The sequence below is a fragment of the Abramis brama genome, assembly GCF_963993115.1.
Source record: "Abramis brama genome assembly, chromosome: 7".
Lineage (NCBI taxonomy): Eukaryota > Metazoa > Chordata > Actinopteri > Cypriniformes > Leuciscidae > Abramis > Abramis brama.
In genome coordinates this window covers 25,629,209-25,648,494 of record NC_139969.1, presented here as the reverse complement: position 1 = coordinate 25,648,494, position 19,286 = coordinate 25,629,209, and the positions used below count along the sequence as shown (strand labels likewise).

At 36.8% G+C, this 19,286-nt stretch overlaps 1 protein-coding gene across 1 annotated transcript; it reads right to left on the bottom strand.

Moving 5' to 3' along the window:
- Window positions 1–13,211: 13,211 nt before the first annotated feature.
- On the bottom strand, window positions 13,212–16,876 carry LOC311086706 (uncharacterized protein). The gene is made up of 6 exons (XM_084119707.1): window positions 16,485–16,876; window positions 16,191–16,361; window positions 15,445–15,708; window positions 14,602–14,697; window positions 14,395–14,409; window positions 13,212–13,690 (listed from the first exon to the last, which is right to left on the bottom strand). The coding sequence occupies exons 1-6, from the start codon at window positions 16,540–16,542 to the stop codon at window positions 13,602–13,604; spliced, it is 693 nt and encodes a 230-aa protein (XP_083975833.1). The 5' UTR covers window positions 16,543–16,876; the 3' UTR covers window positions 13,212–13,601.
- Between the last annotated feature and the right edge of the window lie 2,410 nt (window positions 16,877–19,286).

Below are 19,286 nucleotides of genomic sequence, written 5' to 3'. Positions count from 1 at the left end.
TAGTGCTTACTGCGACAGTCATATGAAATAGAAGCATTAAAGACCCCCTTAATCATTAAAGACCTCTGCAAATCATTAAACGGATGCAGTTGATATTCTTTCATCCTTCTGCATACACTTTAGTACGATGATTTCTATTGTTTGATCATAGTAAATCTAAAGTATTATACTAACATATTAAGTTAAGTTAAAGCCCTTAGTGCCATTGTACTGCTGTGCGAAACAACACAGTTTTGTTAGCAATAGCATCCCAGGTTCTCAAGGATTCACATAAAACTACAGCATAAAAAAAAAAAACATAGACAAAAGTACAACAATAAAGATAATAATGTCAATATAGATTAGTGTTAGTGAGAAGTGTTAAAAAAGATACATAAGAAAACAATTAGTAGGCCTACAGTAAAAAGCAGCAGACCGTTTAAAGTTTACAGTGCAATTAGAAATATAATTTATAGATGGAAACCAGTCAGTAAGTGTTCAATAGTTGCACAGCTCTAGCAGAAAAAGCTATTTTTCAGTCTTGTTGTAGGAGAGTAAATTGTCCTGTATCTCCTACCAGAAGGGAGGAGATCAAAGTGTGCAAGGTGTGTGGAATCACTAATAATTTTGGAGGTTCTGCTCTGACATCTGGACAAATAAATGTCCTCAATTGATAGTAACTCTGTGCAGTTTTTTTTTAAGCTACAGAGCTCTCTGTTCTTCTCTTGCACAACTACCACACCAGGATGTGATGCATGTCAGTACACTCTCTACTGCACATCGATAAAAGTTCACAAGACGTTTCTGAGGCAAACTTGCTTTCTTTAATATTCCCAGAAAATTAAGATGTTGTTGTGCTTTTCCAATGTCAGTGGAGGTGTGTGTAGTCCAAGAAAAATAAATACATTCAATCTATTACTAATTAATATTTTAATATATTCATATAGAATAAAATGACATCTATGTCAGATACAACGAAATATTTTGGAATAGAGATACATTTAAACATGATATCAACTGTTTTACACAATGAGGAAAAATGTAAAAAACAACATTTCAAACAAATAAAAAAAAATGTGTATGCCTAGCTGGCATTACAGACAATTAATTCGTTTTTCGGATGTAGAAAAGGGTAACATTTCAATTAGCTGCATTTAAAATATCACAACTACATTGAAAAAAACCATAAGACACTGGGGGCCAGATTTACTAACAGCTTGCGCTAGCGCAAACCCTCGTTTGGCGTTAAAAAACAGCAGTGAAAAATTTTGCGCTGAAAAAGCGTGGGGACAGTTATTTTTGCGGCTGACCTTCTTGCATATGCATTTGTAGGAGTTTCCCTTTCAGATGCAAAATTTTTGGGAAGAGAATATTTAAATGAATCATGGAAGGTGATTTACTAAGGTTTGCGCTAGTCAATTTACTGGCATTTGCGCCACTATTTACTGCTCCAAAAGAGGCACGTTTTAAACCAGACGCTAATTTGCGCTGCGCTTGGTAGATTGTGTTGGTCATTATGGAAATTATCCGGCTGCATCCACTCCCATCGGCGTTTTTTTGGAATTGCACTCTCATGCTAATTTGCCCTGTTTAGTAAATCTGGCCTTAAGTCTCATTCACTAAAAATTGCGTGGATTATTTCGTATTTGTACACGCAGGCGAACTTCTCACGAAAAATCTCTGCCTAATTATGACCGCCGCTAGCGTAGCTAGCGAAAGCGGTCATATAGGGATTGTCAAAGTTTTTTTTTTTTTTTTTTCCTAAATAACTACCTGAACCGTGGCACCGAGGATGAAGAATTTTTTATGGTATGTTGGTCTACTAGACTTTTACGGAAAAATTTCGTTTGGTCCCCGGGGGCCACTTCCCCCCCCGCGCTGGGGCCCCCGTGAATTTTTCGTCAACGATACCAGGGACACCGAAACACCGGGGAACATGAAATTTGGTGGGCATGTAGCCCCACTAGACTTGTACGGAAAAATTTCGTTTGGTCCCCGGGGGCCACTCCCCCCCCGCGCTGGACCCCCCCAAACCCCAAAAAATGCAGTTTTTCCTAAATAACTACCTGAACCGTGGCACCGAGGATGAAGAATTTTTTATGGTATGTTGGTCTACTAGACTTTTACGGAAAAATTTCGTTTGGTCCCCGGGGGCCACTTCCCCCCCCGCGCTGGGGCCCCCGTGAATTTTTCGTCAACGATACCAGGGACACCGAAACACCGGGGAACATGAAATTTGGTGGGCATGTAGCCCCACTAGACTTGTACGGAAAAAATTCGTTTGGTCCCCGGGGGCCACTCCCCCCCCGCGCTGGGCCCCCCCAAACCCCAAAAAATGCAGTTTTTCCTAAATAACTACCTGAACCGTGGCACCGAGGATGAAGAATTTTTTATGGTATGTTGGTCTACTAGACTTTTACGGAAAAATTTCGTTTGGTCCCCGGGGGCCACTTCCCCCCCCGCGCTGGGGCCCCTGTGAATTTTTCGTCAACGATACCAGGGACACCGAAACACCGGGGAACATGAAATTTGGTGGGCATGTAGCCCCACTAGACTAGTACGGAAAATTTTCGTTTGGTCCCCGGGGGCCACTCCCCCCCCCGCGCTGGGCCCCCCCAAACCCAAAAAAATGCAGTTTTTCCTAAATAACTACCTGAACCGTGGCACCGAGGATGAAGAATTTTTTATGGTATGTTGGTCTACTAGACTTTTACGGAAAAATTTCGTTTGGTCCCCGGGGGCCACTTACCCCCCCCCCGCGCTGGGGCCCCCGTGAATTTTTCGTCAACGATACCAGGGACACCGAAACACCGGGGAACATGAAATTTGGTGGGCATGTAGCCCCACTAGACTTGTACGGAAAAATTTCGTTTGGTCCCCGGGGGCCACTCCCCCCCCCGCGCTGGGCCCCCCCAAACCCCAAAAAATGCAGTTTTTCCTAAATAACTACCTGAACCGTGGCACCGAGGATGAAGAATTTTTTATGGTATGTTGGTCTACTAGACTTTTACGGAAAAATTTCGTTTGGTCCCCGGGGGCCACTTACCCCCCCCGCGCTGGGGCCCCCGTGAATTTTTCGTCAACGATACCAGGGACACCGAAACACCGGGGAACATGAAATTTGGTGGGCATGTAGCCCCACTAGACTTTTATGGAAAAATTTCGTTTGGTCCCCGGGGGCCACTCCCCCCCCCCCGCGCTGGGCCCCCCCAAACCCAAAAAATGCAGTTTTTCCTAAATAACTACCTGAACCGTGGCACCGAGGATGAAGAAATTTTTATGGTATGTTGCTCTTAAGGGCCCACATCAACCTAGCCCATAATCACTCATTTGTGATTTGCGCCCCTCCCATAAAAAATGAAAATGCAATATTATTCTACTTTAATCGCCCCTATCTTCAGTTGAGATGTTCAGAACTGCACCATATTTCATGTGTATGATTAACTTGACATCCTCTGGGGGTATGCTAAGTTTCGTAGAATTTCATCCATGGGGGGGGTATAAAATAAATTCATTTATGTGCACATTTAGTGACTGTACACTCATCGGCCTGTAGATGGTGGTGTTGAGCGAAGGGTTGCTGGTTTAGGATGATACTGTCACACACACACACATGCAGGAATACAAACAAACGCAAGCATGCACACACACTGACATCCACACGCACAGACACACACCCATACACACACATACAAATCCACATGCACAGACACACACACACAAACACACACGCGCACACACATGTACGCACGCACACATACACGCACAGACACACACACACACAGACACACACATACACAAACACACACATACACAAACACACACACATACACACAGACATGCACATATATGGGCTGAAATATGTGCCACCAGAAACTGAATTTGAATCAATTATATTTGAATTTGAATTGCTAAACTTGAATAATTGCATTGAAAAACTGAATTTGAAGCACATAATTTGAAATTGTATTGTTTAATTTGAATAATTGCATTGAAAAACTGAATTTGAATTGTATAATTTGAAATTGAATTTATTTGTTTGGAACTGAAGTCCAATACAATTTGATCCTCACTGAAAATTCAACTCTCTATATTTCCCCACATTCAGTTCTCACAATTCAGATTCAGATCACCAAATTCAATTTCAAGTTACTGTCACAGACATCCGGGTAGTTGGGGAAGAGCAATCGAGCGCAGATCGATAGATAGAGTTATCCCTTATATATATACCGCCTCGCTATACATTATCACGCTTATTACATGGCTACCTACAAAATAAATAAATAATTTGACACAAATTATTGATTTAAAAAGGAGTTTATTGATTTAAAAACGATTGTATTGCTTCCGCTAAAGAAAATACAGTGTGTGCAGAATTATTAGGCATGTTGATTTTCTGATCATATTTTATTTCCAGGAACATTTTGCCAATTCCAAACCATATTAATCTTAATAACTACTATTAATTTTGTATTTAATCATGTATAAGTGATATAATAATTGCTCATGAAGGCTGGAAATGAAAAATGTCTTATTTTCAGGTGTGCAGAATTATTAGGCAAGTTTTCTTTTACAGATAAAATAAGCCAAAAAAGAGATTTAACAAAGACTGAAAAGTCAAAAATTATTAAATCCCCATGAGAAGAATGCAATACTAATGCAATTCTATAAATTGCAGTTAAGGCATGACAGGCATTAAGGCATTGGACAGTGACATGAAGACTGTTTTTTATAGGCTTTATAGACAGACAGATTGAGAGTGACTCTTGAAGGACCAGCACCACATCCTCTTCTACCACCATTTGAAGAATTCATCTTCCAGAATACGTTTTAATAAGTTTTGTGAGTTAATTTTTAGTCCATCTCTGCAAAACGGATTTCAGGGTAGGAGATGGACTTAAAATAAACTCACAAAACTTATTAAAACTTATTCTGGAAGATGAATTCTTCAAATAGTGGTAGAAGAGGATGTGGTGCTGGTCCTTCAAGAGTCACTCTCAATCTGTCTGTCTATAAAGCCTATAAAAAAACAGTCTTCATGTATTTCACAACACTTCAGCTTGTGATTCTTATTAAGTAGGGGTCATTTTTTAGGATTCTTTGCCTAACCCAAGTCTCTGAGACCCTGACACCTTGCTCTTCTGGAGACTCCAAGTAGGTTGGAGTTCTGGAAAATGGTGGCGCTGGAGACTAAAGGGTTCCTGATGGTTTCACACTTAATTCTTCACCTTAATTCTTCATTCTTTTGCAGTTAGCATGTGTCTTTTCTTCTCCACCTGTTTTTGTCTGACCCTGCTGACCCAATGAGCATTTCACTGTCCAATGGTCATGCCTTAACTGCAATCTCTAGTATTGCATTAGTATTGCATTCTTCTCATGGGGATTTAATAATTTTTGACTTTTCAGTCTTAGTTAAATCTCTTTTTTGGCTTATTTTATCTGAAAAAGAAAACTTGCCTAATAATTCTGCACACCTGAAAATAAGGCATTTTTCATTTCCAGCCTTCATGAACAATTATATATCACTTATAAATGATTAAATACAAAATTAATAGTAGTTATTAAGATTAATATTGTTTGGAATTGGCAAAATGTTCCTGGGAATAAAATATGATCAGAAAATCAACGTGCCTAATAATTCTGCACGGCCTGTAGTCCTTCCACGTCCATAGCAACGCTCTGTTGTTCATGGCAACGGTGTGATATACTTCGCAGCGGTCTGTTATCAAGAAATAACAGACCGCATTCTACATTGGAATTCAACCAAGCCATGTAATAAGTATATCACACCGTTGCCATGAAAAACAGAGCGTTGCTATGGACGCGGAACGGACTATTTTCTTCAGCAAAAGAAAACTCAACTATTTCCTCCAGCAGCGTTGTGTCGGTTTTGGCTCCCAGGAAGTCTCCAGATCCTGCAGCCGCAGACGAACTCTGCTGCCCCGCTGTAGTTTCTCTCCGTCCACCGGCCACCGGCAAAGGCAGTGGAACTTCCCGCCGAAATATACGTACTCCCGATCACCACTATGTCTTTGGCCGGACGCTGCCGCAGGCCACGGAGAGAGAGAGGCCACAGGTTTCATTCTCACCTGTGAAATGTTATCCCTTGCTGTTATTATGACCGCCGCTAGCGTAGCTAGCGAAAGCGGTCATATAGGGATTGTCAAAGTTTTTTTTTTTTTTTTTTTTTTCGTCATCTACTGAATTTTTCGTCAACGATACCAGGGACACCGAAACACCGGGGAACATGGAATTTGGTGGGCATGTAGCCCCACTAGACTTTTACGGAAAAATTTCGTTTGGTCCCCGGGGGACCACGCACAGACACACACCCATACACACACATACAAATCCACATGCACAGACACACACACACAAACACAAACACACACGCGCACACACATGTACGCACGCATACATACACGCACAGACACACACACATGCACATACTACTACTTTTTTTAGGTATATACATAAACACGCAATACAGCCAAATTGCTCCACGTCATTTATTTTTGTGGAAAGCCAGTGCAGGCCTGAGCGGCGGTCATATTTTGTACCGCCATGCGGTACATCTAGTTTTTTTTAATATTTTTTTTTCATTTCTTTCGTTATAACATCCATAAGCAGCACAACAGTCTGGCATATTTAGTGCTGATCCTGCGACACTGAACTCTGTATCTATCGATATCGATCTGCGCTCGATTGCTCTTCCTTCATCCTCCAACTACCCGGATGTCTGTCACAGTAACTTGAAATTGAATTTGGTGATCTGAATCTGAATTGTGAGAACTGAATGTGAGGATATATAGAGAGTTGAATTTTCAGTGAGGATCAAATTGTATTGGACTTCAGTTCCAAACAAATAAATTCAATTTCAAATTATACAATTCAAATTCAGTTTATCAATGCAATTATTCAAACGAAACAATACAACTTCAAATTATGTGATTCAAATTCTGTTTTCCAATGCAGTTATTCAAGTTTAGCAATTCAAATTCAAATATAAATGATAATCCGTGTATCATTCGTTCAGTCGTTTTTTTATTTAATATTGAAAGTAGAAAAATGAGAAAACAGTTCATTTTTCGATTTTTCATTTTTTCCCAAAAAACGAAAAACAAGAATTCAGCTTTAGTTTTCGTTTTTCGTTCTGAGGTAGCAAAATTAATAAACAGCTTGATATTCGATTTCTACACATGGGCGGGAATGAAACGCCCCTTTCCTCTGATTTGTCAGCCGAAGATCAAACTGTCCCGTCATCAGTTCTTCCTCAGATCTGCACTGCAGAATAAGAGTCCTCCGTTGTGCGGATTCTTAACGCGTTTATTGCAACTTTTTCATATTTTTTTCCATCAACCAGACTAACGAATGGCTCGACACAATCCGTACTGGGGAATAGACTAGACAGGGCTTTTTCTTCTTTGTAGACCAGAGTTCTCAAGTGCCAGGGGTTTGCTATTTTCCGAACTGTAAAGTCACGTTTTTTAAAAAAAATTTATCATGAACCACGCTGTGTTTTATTCCTAAGTGACTATATAATGCATTTTACTTAAAATAATCTAAATGTTGACTTTCAAAAGTAGGCGCGTCAGAAGGCTATTCACTCTATTTTGGTTCATTTTTGGTGTGCGCCAGAAAGATGTTCAAGGAGTCTGAGACGCAGCGCATCATGTTGTTTTCTTTATTTTTTAAAGGTCATTTGTAGTCATTTTGAATGTACACAAATAAAAATATAAATTTTACTGCTTCGAATGACAGTATTAAAAGACAGAATATTAAGTTATTTCCCCTGCTGAGCAACAAATCCAAGTGATGGCGCTGGCGCATTGCTCGCTCACACAACATCTAGGCCAGGGCTATTCAATTAGCTTCATTCGAGGGCCGGATTATCAAATCGAAAAGTTGAGGTGGGCCGGTGGGTTGGTTTGGGGGTTTAGCTTATTTATTGAAACATAACAGTTTCAATAAATAAGTTAAAGTAAACCTAAAAAAGTATGGTATTTACTTGAAAATGTGGTACCCAACAGTATGCAGATATATAAAACCATAATAAATAAAAACTTGATAATTTACAGCTGTGTACAACTATTTTCCTTGGAACAAATACATTAATTATACAAACTCGTAGCTGTTGGTGAGAAATAATAATAATTTTATTTATAATTGTTACGCTTAAATGAAAATATTCTGACAGTGAGACTTGATAACCACAGGCTACTCACTCCCACTGTATAAAAAAATGCCTAAACACAGGTTAAAAACTATACGCACCTTTACAAAGAAACTGACATAATTTCATAACAAACATTAATTATATATTCATCTACCCACCTAATAAATCTAATGCAATATAAATCACTATATTTACTATTATACTGTATAATATTATAGTAAATATATATATTTACTATATTTATTTATTACTACACAGTAATTCAATATAAATATTACACATGAATAATAAATAATACAACCATGGTAAATTACTACAGCACATTCATGTTAAATGTTTGCAAGGGTGATTAGCGGATTTAAAGTGTTCTAATTTCGTTCATGCCACAATGTTTCTTCTCCTGCTTTCCTCATCAGTCTTGTTGGGAATGTTGAGGCTGTTTCATCTGATTTAATACTAGTTAAATCGTCGAGTGATTTGTGGTTTGTAACAGAGAGGTTTCTGTCGAACTGAAAAACGCTTCCCACTGGTTGTCGCAACGCTGTTTAATAATAGTGCCCGGGACCGGAGTAAACGCAACTATTTGTTGTTACTGTACTGACCGAGAAACCGCTTCAGATGATTCAGTGACGGAGCGGTCCGAATGAATCCGAATAGTTTTAGACCGTTACTGACCGGCCACTTTGACGCTCTCGTCTCGCTGGCGGCGGTGTGAACGCACAGTTATGCAAGCGCGTTTAGAAAGGATCGAACTAAAAGAATGATTCATTCACGAATGATTGGTATCGCTGGTTCAGTCGACATAAATTCGGGACACATAACTGCTGAAATATTCGCACGTAAAACGTTTCTCAGGTTAATCGGAGCGAGTATCAAACTAAATTAGCCGCACCGCCAGGAAAAGAGGGGGAGGGAGGTTGGTGCCGTCGGGCCGGATGGAGATGATTGGCGGGCCGCATTTGGCCAGTGGGCCGCCAATTGAATAGCCCGGATCTAGGCTATTATCAGTTCACTTCTGGCATTGCTAACTTGACATCGCAGCCTATTCATTATTAAAATAAAACACAGTTAACCAAATATATAAAAATTATTCTGCTTAATTTAATTGGTCTTTTGTACAATATAAAGGCTGTGCTGCACAGTCCTACTTGCTGTTATTCCAAACTCATTTCCCTTGCTGTGAAGATGATGATTTAGCATATACTTGTATATTGGGACTCGACTGAAGTACGAAGCCTTCTTTACATTACTAGTTAGCATCCAAATGTTACATTGCAAATATGGAAACCTTGGACCGAATGAGAGATGCGCGAAACCAATGTCCGTACAGTTTCAGTTTCAATAAAGGACATAATAGGCTATTATTATAAGTTATTAGGTTAGGCTATATTTTTATTATACGGGCTACTTATTTTTCATTCTTGTTGTTTTCTGAATACCATTCATTTAAGGATTTGACAGGCTACAGTAAGGGGAAGTAAAATACGCATAGACATGTTATTAATAGCGTTTATAATGTTAATGTTGTATTTTATTTACGGTCTTTTACACTATTTCTGAATAGGCTAATAATAAAATGCGTTTGTTTCCCTCTCAACATGACCGTGCGCTGCGCGCAAGCGCACATCTTTGAGATATAAATTAATACATTTCAGAAGAGTATGTATTTTAATATCTCTGTTGTTCTCTGTTCTCCGGTTGTTAGATAGTCAGTCTGAATGACAGTTCATGCGTTTACGTTAAAATAGGCCTATTATATAGTTAATGCATTATTCTTTTCTTTGTGTATTAGTGTTAAAAATATTTAATTTACAACTAATTATATTGATTTATATCTTCATTTATTATTAAAAAAATAAAATAATTACTGGGTGAGGCGACCATGGTAGCCGTCACAGCCGTCATTTACCCTGCATACCCAGCTGATGCAAAGCGTATGTGAATTGATATCTACACAGAAGAAAGCCCTGTCTAGTCTATTCCCCAGTACGGGTTGTGTCGAACCATTCGTTAGTCTGGTTGTTTGATGAAAAGAAGATTAAATGTAGCCTAGTTGCAATAAACGCGTTAAGAATCTGCACAATGGAGGACTCTTATTCTGCAGTGCAGAACTGAGGAAAATCTTCGGCTGACAAATCAGAGGAAAGGGGCGTTTCATTCCCGCCCATGTGTAGAAATCGAATATTCAAGCTGTTTATTATTTTTTCTACCTCAGAACGAAAAACGAAAAATCAAGCTGAATTCTTGTTTTTCGTTTTTTTGGAAAAAATGAAAAATCGAAAAATGAACTGTTTTCTAATTTTTATACTTTCAATATTAAATAAAAAACGACTGAACGAATGATACACGGATTAATGATTCATATTCAGTTTCTGGTGGCACATATTTCAGCCCATACACATACTACTACTTTTTTTAGGTATATACATAAACACGCAATACAGCCAAATTGCTCCACGTCATTTATTTTTGTGGAAAGCCAGTGCAGGCCTGAGCGGCGGTCATATTTTGTACCGCCCTGCGGTACATCTAGTTCACAACACGTTCGTATACGCACATGACTTTGTTCTTAACATCGTTATGATGTTAGTGAATTCGGAGTATTCTAAATGAGCGGCAGCGTGCACAAGGTTAGGCATTTGCATAAACACGCCCAAACCTTCTCCATATAAGGTTCTGCAAACGCTTTCCTTACAGCCTTTCGTCACTCTTTCGTCAAACTGTGTTTGCAGACGTGCTCTCTCGTAAGTGTGCCATCCTCACCAGTTCTCACAATAAACACTTTTTATCTCTTTTGATCCTATTTTTCCCCCCATAAATTTAGAATACATTTTATCACGCAATTTTTTGGTGAATCGTGATTTGTTCTTAAAATCGTTCGTACGCACACTTCACGTACAAATTTGTGCGTAAGCATGCTTAGTGAATGAGACCCATTGTTTACTCAGTGCAAAAACATTAACAATTTGTGCATACAATATTATCACAGTAATTTTAATCGCTAGCTTTCAAGATCGTTTCGAGCAAATACATTTCCTTATACGCTGAATATAAAGTATTGCCTAAGACTTCTGCAATCAGGAGAAAGAGTTGATTCTTAATGTGGTCTGGACATTCTACCAGAAACGTACATTTCCAGAAAAAAAAATCTTGGGGGAAAAAATATATTTTTCTTAAATCTGAACGTTGAGACATATGGAGGACATGTTAAAATATGAGAAACACATATCATGCCATCTCAGCATGTTTTTATGATTAAATAAAATACATTTTTATACGCATTTCACCCCTAAAATGTCAGGCCCTGTCACAGACAAATTTGTATATGTCAGAATGGTTTCCTAATGAATTTCTTTGATACAAATAGCATTTTCTTATTGATCACATGTCCCTGATTGTATCTAACATGGTTTTATAATTCATTTAAGAAATATAAGTAACTTTTCGGTCAACTGTAGTACACAAAATCACAGAATACCCACCAGGCACTCATATAGTTGTAAAATCAGGAAGGAGACTGCGGAGTCTCCAGGCGAGGACCAGCAGATTGAAGGACAGCTTCATACATCAGGCTGTCAGGAAGCTGAACTCCCTCTCATCCTTGCCCATACCCATACCCCCCCCCCCCCCCCCCCACCCACACAAATCTGTGACCAGCACTTGACACTTGTGCAGCATTGGACTGTTCACTACCTCATCCAGCATTGACTGCAAACTAACTAACTACCTCTTGGGATAGTCTGATAAAAAGACTGTTCTTATATCACTTTAAACAGACTGATAAGCTCTTTGTGCACTACACGTATACACGTATATACAATTTACATATACTTATACCTGAAGTTTTGTTTTATTGAACTGTTTTACTCTCTATCTGCCATGTGCCTTATGTCACTTTATCTCTTATTTTTTATTTATTTATATAATGTCCTCATTGTATTTGTATATCTGTAGTTGTATAGTTGTATGTACATGTTCAAACTGTATTTATCTGTAATTGAACGTCTACTGTCAGTGTCTTAATGTTAACTGTATGCACCAAGGGTGGGAGATTAACGCAATTTCGATTCTCTGTATGTATGTGCCGTACATGTGGAAGAATTGACAATAAAAACACTTGACTTGACTTGACTTGAAATAACTAACTTTACATAGGAGATTTTTATAAAAACATAGTAGTGGATATATACCCCCACCTTCATCTACACAGTTAAAGAGATTAATTAATTAATATTTCCTCAAATACTACACTTTTGTCATATTTCCTGTGTGACAGGACTGACCATGGCGTGACAGGACTGACGGTACTGTGACAGGACTGACTTTATGGATTTTGATGATGCAGAAAAAGTTATGTTTTGTGTTCTTTATTTAAGTTTTGATTGGCATTTCTTTTTTTAAATTATTATTATAATTTTAATGTTAATGTAATATTAGACTATGGTTAAATTCAGCCAAGGACATACATAATATTGCCAAAAGTATTGGGACAGCCCTCCAAATAATTGAATTCAGGTGTTTAAATCACTTCCATGGCCACAGTTGTATACAAATCAAGCACCTTGGACTTCATTTTACTATTGCATGCATTAAATACATAAAATATGCAATAAATGTAATAAAAAAGAACAATAACATTAATTTGTAAGGCCGTGTCACACGGGAATGTGACAGGGCCTGATGTGACAGGGCCTGACGGTTGGCCATTTTAAACTGCCATTACTCAGCCTGCTAGCATGCTAGCATAAAAACTGTTAACATGCAAGCAAGGAATTTCAATAACCTTTTTAGACATGTTTTGGATTTAAAACATTTTCATTATTTTCTGGAATGTTTTACCGTGACAGGGTCTGACCCTTTAGCTCGTCTTCCTAAAAAAAATATACAAAAACAAGCTTAAAATCATACAATTCAATGACAGAATTCAGCCTTAATCAATGTAAGCTTCACCTGGGTCAAATGATGTCACTTCCTCTGAGTGATACCCTTAAAGGCGTATTTCACACATTTTATGTAGAGTTTTATGTAAACGTGACAGGACTGACCAAAACATGGGGACAGTTGTAAAATAGAATTTATTTGTAGAATGTATATATAATTTCATGTTTTTGATCAGTTGATGTGAATGATAACAGCTTAAACTTGTTATTGATGAGTTTTTTTTTATAAATAACAGTTTGTAGCATAACAAAACTATGAAAGCTGTAGCTCCAATTTGGCTGGGGACAAGGACATTGACAGGATTTGTAATTTTCAAAAGTGTTTTTAATAAAGAAAAAAATATCTGAGAACCTAATGAATGTCATATTCCTTTACAGAACAACTCACAGAAATCAACTATGAGCCAGTTTTAGAAATTTTTGGATGAAATACTTTTTTATTCACTGTAACAATTCAAGGACAGATAATGTAAGTTTCTGGTAGAATGTCCCGACCTTGCTAACAATTACTCTTCAGTACGGTTCTTGTGGCTTTGTCCGTCCAATGGTACATCAAATTGATGGGCTGAATAGTGGATTACTGAGCCTATAACACCTACAGGGAAGCCATGAAATTATCAACATCTGACAGGCTTAACAGCAAAAACAAAACAAAAACAAAAACAGCTGATGCACCTGTCTGGTATGTCTGTAGGCCTTTTTTTTTTGCATATCCACCTGGGCTAGTCTGTCTGTGTTGATCTTTTAAGGAATGTAGGCTATGTAAACAATATATTTTCAGATATGAGACTTCAAAGACTTCTCTATTTTTGGTTTATTTAGGTGTTAGTTTAATGCTCATTGATTGTATCTACTCTCTGTGAGATCTACAGAAACCAAACCTTAAGTAAGGTTGATATGATTTCTTTGACTCAAATGAAACATGTTAATTTTGATGTTATCACATAATCACATCACATAAAACATATTTGTGCTATCTGACTAAAAGTTTCACAATGTTTTTAATTACACTCTAACACTGTAATGTGAAAGTGCATTTACAAACATTTACGCTAAATATACACCCTTAAATAGTTCTGAATTAAATAAATGAATATTCAGTATTTTCTAAACCAAGCAAAGTTGTACTATTAAGTGAACAGAAATTCACTTCTTATTAACTAGGGTGTCTGGGAACCTTAAGTTCATTGAGTGCCATCCAATCCACAGGGACAGCTATACCAATGTCAATATTTAATCTTCTGTCAGCATTTATATTGCAGCAATTAAGCATTTGGTAAACAATGTGAAACATCTCACCTCCTGGCTGTTGACCTGCATCAAACAAAAGAGGAAGAGCAAGACAAAGAAAGGAGAATGAACAAACAACAAATTATTTTATGTTCATTGTGATCATTTCATTTTTTTATCCATTTAAAATCATTGGTAGTGACTTTACTGGTTAGCATTGGTGTTTATTGACAAGCACACATGTGACACAGCACATGATTCCAGCAGTATGCTTACTGTGTCGTTTGGAGATAAGGAGGCTTATAAAGACAAATCCAATCAAGAAACAAGTGGCCAGAACTGGAGCCATCACTCTTAAGACACCAACACGTCCTGAAAAACATTCAATAAACTCCATATTCTTAGTTAATAATCCGATCATCTAAAAATATTATATTATATTATATATTATGTTATTTATTATATAATATTTATGTAATATTTATAAAATGTAAAAAGTAGATAATGGAATAGGGGTTCCCATCATCGTATCATTTTATTGATTTAGTTTTAATTAATTCATTTAGTTTTAATTCATTTTCAATGTTAATTTAATTTTATGAATTAAACATCTCATACACATGCTTTATCACTAGAATTGTTTTTTTTTTTTTTTTACTGTTAAACATGGAAGTATTACGCAATCATTTAAGACATTTCTCCTTATATAGAACCTTTTTTTGCATAAAGACTACTTTAAAATTCTTTAAAGTCAAGACTTTTTTGTGAACTAGTGAAACAACACTAATTAAAGTGCCTCTTTTATGCTATGGTAAAAGTTCCTAATTTTGCTTTGAAGGTCTGAGGACATTTTGTTTTTATGCAAATTTTTGACATTGTTATGTAGCCATATAACAGAAAGTGAAACTAGAATTGGTGATGACAGTTCAGCAGTTTCATTTAGGAGGCAATAACTTTAATTGTCATGCACTTTGATGCACTTTAAAACTTTACAGATGTTTTACATTTACAAACAGCTATATTACACACTGCATGAAAGGTAATATTTGAAAAAGCATAATGGGGGCACTTTAATCAGCAGTTGTCTCAATAAAGTATTCTGACAAATATTCATCATACCCTCTTGATTCTGGGTGTCATCCATCTGCTTGATGAAATCCTTACATTCTTCTTTCAGGTCAGTCTTCTCTAGACTTGTATGCTCGGCCTCAAGCGTCCATAACTGCTTTAGATCCTGCGCCTCTGGCATCAACAAGGTCCACGTATCAGTTTCAGGATCTAAGGTCAGACAATCTCTGCCGTTGAGCTGAAACCGGTCGAATAGCTGCAGGACCTGATAGCCTCGCATCTTGCATTCCCTTAAACGGGTATATGTGCCATAACCTGAACAATAAAGGTGAATTTATTGTCACAGATTGGCTGCATGCAAATTTGTGATTTATCACAAAAATTCACATTTTAGACATAAATACATTAGAATTAATAATGACAAATAATATAATATAATATAATAATAATTTAAGCTTGAGTATGCTAGTTTATACAAACAATGCTTTAATTGGGTTTAGATTAAAGTCTACTTAGCATAAATAGCCTTTACATTTGTTTAATTTTTACACTATGATGTAATTATTTTATAGTTATATATTCATAATGCACTTTATGCTTTTTATTGATGCAATTTAGTCTACTGATTATTTATTTAGCTATTGCGTCAAAAAACGCTGAAATAAAACAATAAAAATTAAAAATAAAAATCGGTTCTGCATATTGATTGGTTCGACTTCGACATAAAAAGAATAACAAGTGTATCGGACTTTATCGGTTGATGATGCTACATGAATCATTGCATTAATATTGTTTACTTGCTGTATGGTGATCATTCTCCACCATCATTTTCAGGAGTTGATCTTGGATGGATCTGACAACAGGTTGCATGTTGTCGAACTGTTCCTTTAAATGTGCATTACTGACAAAGATCCTCTCGACGACCGTCCCGTTCACCAACACCCTGCGCTCAAACTGAATGATAGTATCTAACAACAAGACACATATGAGGCTTTATTGCTTGAGAATAATCCAGCGAGTAAAAAAAAAAACACGAGCAACACAAATTATTAGTTGGGAAGGATGCTGTATAACAGGATAAAAAGACTTACCCTTCGGGAAAGCCGTTGATAAAGCTACAAGAAGAAACGCGAAGGCGATGTAGAGCATGTCTGCGGCAATGGTATCAGTTGGTTTCTTTCGGTTTCTATTTTTGTCATTCTCATTCACACTGCGCAGTTTTTATTAAACTGATGGAGTGTGTAAAATAAAAAGCCGAAGCTATAACCGAATTTGGCTTAAACATGTCGAAGACTATATATAGACTCTAGAGCACTTGCTTGTCATTGGCTGGTGAGGAGGAAATGTGAGGAGGGATTGTCACACCAGGGGAAAGAGTCTATAACATACAAACACTGACCTGAAGTTGACATTACAGCTATAAAAACAAAAATGCTGAATAGAATCTGTACTTGGAGAGACGTTTTAGTCACTTAACCATCTTAACGACTGATCAAAACATTGCTGTGGTTGAAGTGGAAACGTGTTTGAAAACTATAATTTAGTTTTATTTTTGTTGTAGGCCTACTGTATTTACAAGAGTAAGTGAGATGCCAGCATTGTAATGTTATAGATATGTAGCCTATCGTGTAACAAAATAAGACAATTCACCCAAAAATGACGATGTAATCGTAATTTGCAAAAATACCTATATATATTTTTTTGTTGACCATTTTGATTTTGGGTTTCACTTTCTCTTTAACATATATTAAGCATATAGTCCAGTAAGGAAAACTTTTTATCAAGTCCAGGGCGGTGCTGGAACAAACATGAGCAAGAGCAAGATGATGATTGTAAACAAAGACCAAGCAGAGCAAACACAAATTCCCTATACAGGAAAGAAACTAAAGTAAAAGTTTCCTCTAATTGAATATTGTGAAATCCCACACAGCAACAGCAATAATGTGCAATAGTTTAAAACAAACAATCTCTGGGTGCAACATTATAGCTGGAAGACTATCAGTGTATGTTAAAATCCATTTTCTGAAACTGGTAATAATTAATCCGTGCGTTTATTTTAAAATGAAGACATTTTTACCTTTGAGTTACATATTTAAGAAAACAGAGAGAGTATGTGGGACCAAGGCATAACCATATATGGCAAAATACAAAAGTAGAGGTAGGGATTTAAGCTGAAAAGAAAGAGCAGAGGGTTTAAAATCCTTCAGAAACCATGTTTAAACAATGTACAGAAATAGGACTCATGTACGTCATGGCAAAAAAAATGGAAGCTGATAATACCTTTGACATGCAAGTTCTAGATCCCTAAAAACACATTGTTCCCTTGGAAAGAATATCTCCCTTGAAAATCTCCTTTGCTTTGACCCAAACACTGGAGAAGCCATGAACTCAAAGGTTGTTTATAATAGGTGTTTACAGTCTTTTTCAGGACAGTAGAAGTTTATAGCACATACTCTTTGACACATTTAAGCTCTTAGTTTTTTTTTTTTTTTGTATATATAGTACGTTTACATTTAGATTACAGACACTTTAATCCAAAGCTATTTAAAAATAAAGAGTTAAGTGATTCATCCTGAGAGGACATTTACAAATGTTTAGATGAATGAGCTGAGTGAAAGAACAGTGACTTAGCAGGGCATATTTTTGGTTAATGGTTTAAGAGCAGGGCCGTCGCTAACTGGGAGAAAGGTGGTGACGATTCTAGGGCCCCACTAGTTTCAACCAAGGGGGACACCTCAAACTCATTCAATAATGAAACACCTCTGTTACAATTAATAGTAATTGTTAAAATCAGCCTTCAAGTTTTAAATAATTCAAATAATATAAATTAGTCTTTTAAACACGACACACTTCTAATCTCTTCATGTTTCAAATTATTTTAATTTGAATGAAATACAATTCATATATGCTTTTTCTCCCCGAAGTTCTGAAATTTTAGCATTATATTAAAATATTAAGGTAACACTTTACAATAAGGTTCCTTTATTAAACATTAGTAAATGTATTAACTAACATGAACTAACAATGAGCAATACATCTACTACTGTTTTTGTTCATCTTTGTTAATGTTAGTTAATGAAAATAAAGCTGTTCATTGTTTGTTCATGTTAGTTCACAGTGCATTACCTAATGTTAACAAGATTTTAATAAAGTATTAGTAAATGTTGAAATTAACATTAACCAAGATGAACAAATGCTGTATAAGTGCAGTTCATTATTAGTTAATGTTAACTAATGTAGTTAACTAATGAACCTTATTGTAAAGTGTTACCAATATTAATATATATTTAACAACAACTATGCTAAATATGGTATTTGCTCATTTTGTCTAAATTCATATAGAACATAGCCTACCTTTTTAGCGGTCGTGAAGTAATACTTATTCAAAACTATAACTACTCAAGTGAGTATGCGATTATTACTATGACTATATTACTTAGCAGAGTAAAAATCCAACAGTCAACCATATCAAGGAGACAACCAAAACAGTCAACCATATTCAAATGCTCTTTAATGTTATGAAATGAAGTTTTATGTAACAAAGTTCGGGAGGAGCATGTTCAGGTAATCATCCAATCAGCACAAGAAGAAGCCAGTAAATAAAGCCTTCCCTTACCTCCTGTCTCATGACAAATTTCTCAGCATCCCGCCACCACCCCATCACCTCACATTCGGCTGGGTCTGCTCATAGATACCTATGATCTATTCATAGGGGGGAGTACTCTGGGGTCGGGCCGAATTCCGAGCTCGGAGCCCTCCCCCCGGACAGCAAGCCAAATACACATTATAATATTACATCAGATTTCATTAATGTGAACTTGTGAAATGTGGGAGATTAACCCAAATAGAATGTGGTCAAAATCTTCTACAGGAGTTATTTTAGTAATTGCCAG

What these genes read in the sequence shown, in the direction of transcription:
- LOC311086706 (XM_084119707.1), bottom strand. Translation starts at nt 16,542, where the DNA reads ATGCTCTACATCGCCTTCGCGTTTCTTCTTGTAGCTTTATCAACGGCT. An exon ending in ATCAACGGCTTTCCCGAAGG is followed by an intron (nt 16,362 to 16,484) that starts GTAAGTCTTTTT and finishes TCTTGTTGTTAG; the next exon opens with ATACTATCATTCAGTTTGAG. An exon ending in TGACACCCAGAATCAAGAGG is followed by an intron (nt 14,698 to 15,444) that starts GTATGATGAATA and finishes AATGTTTTTCAG; the next exon opens with GACGTGTTGGTGTCTTAAGA.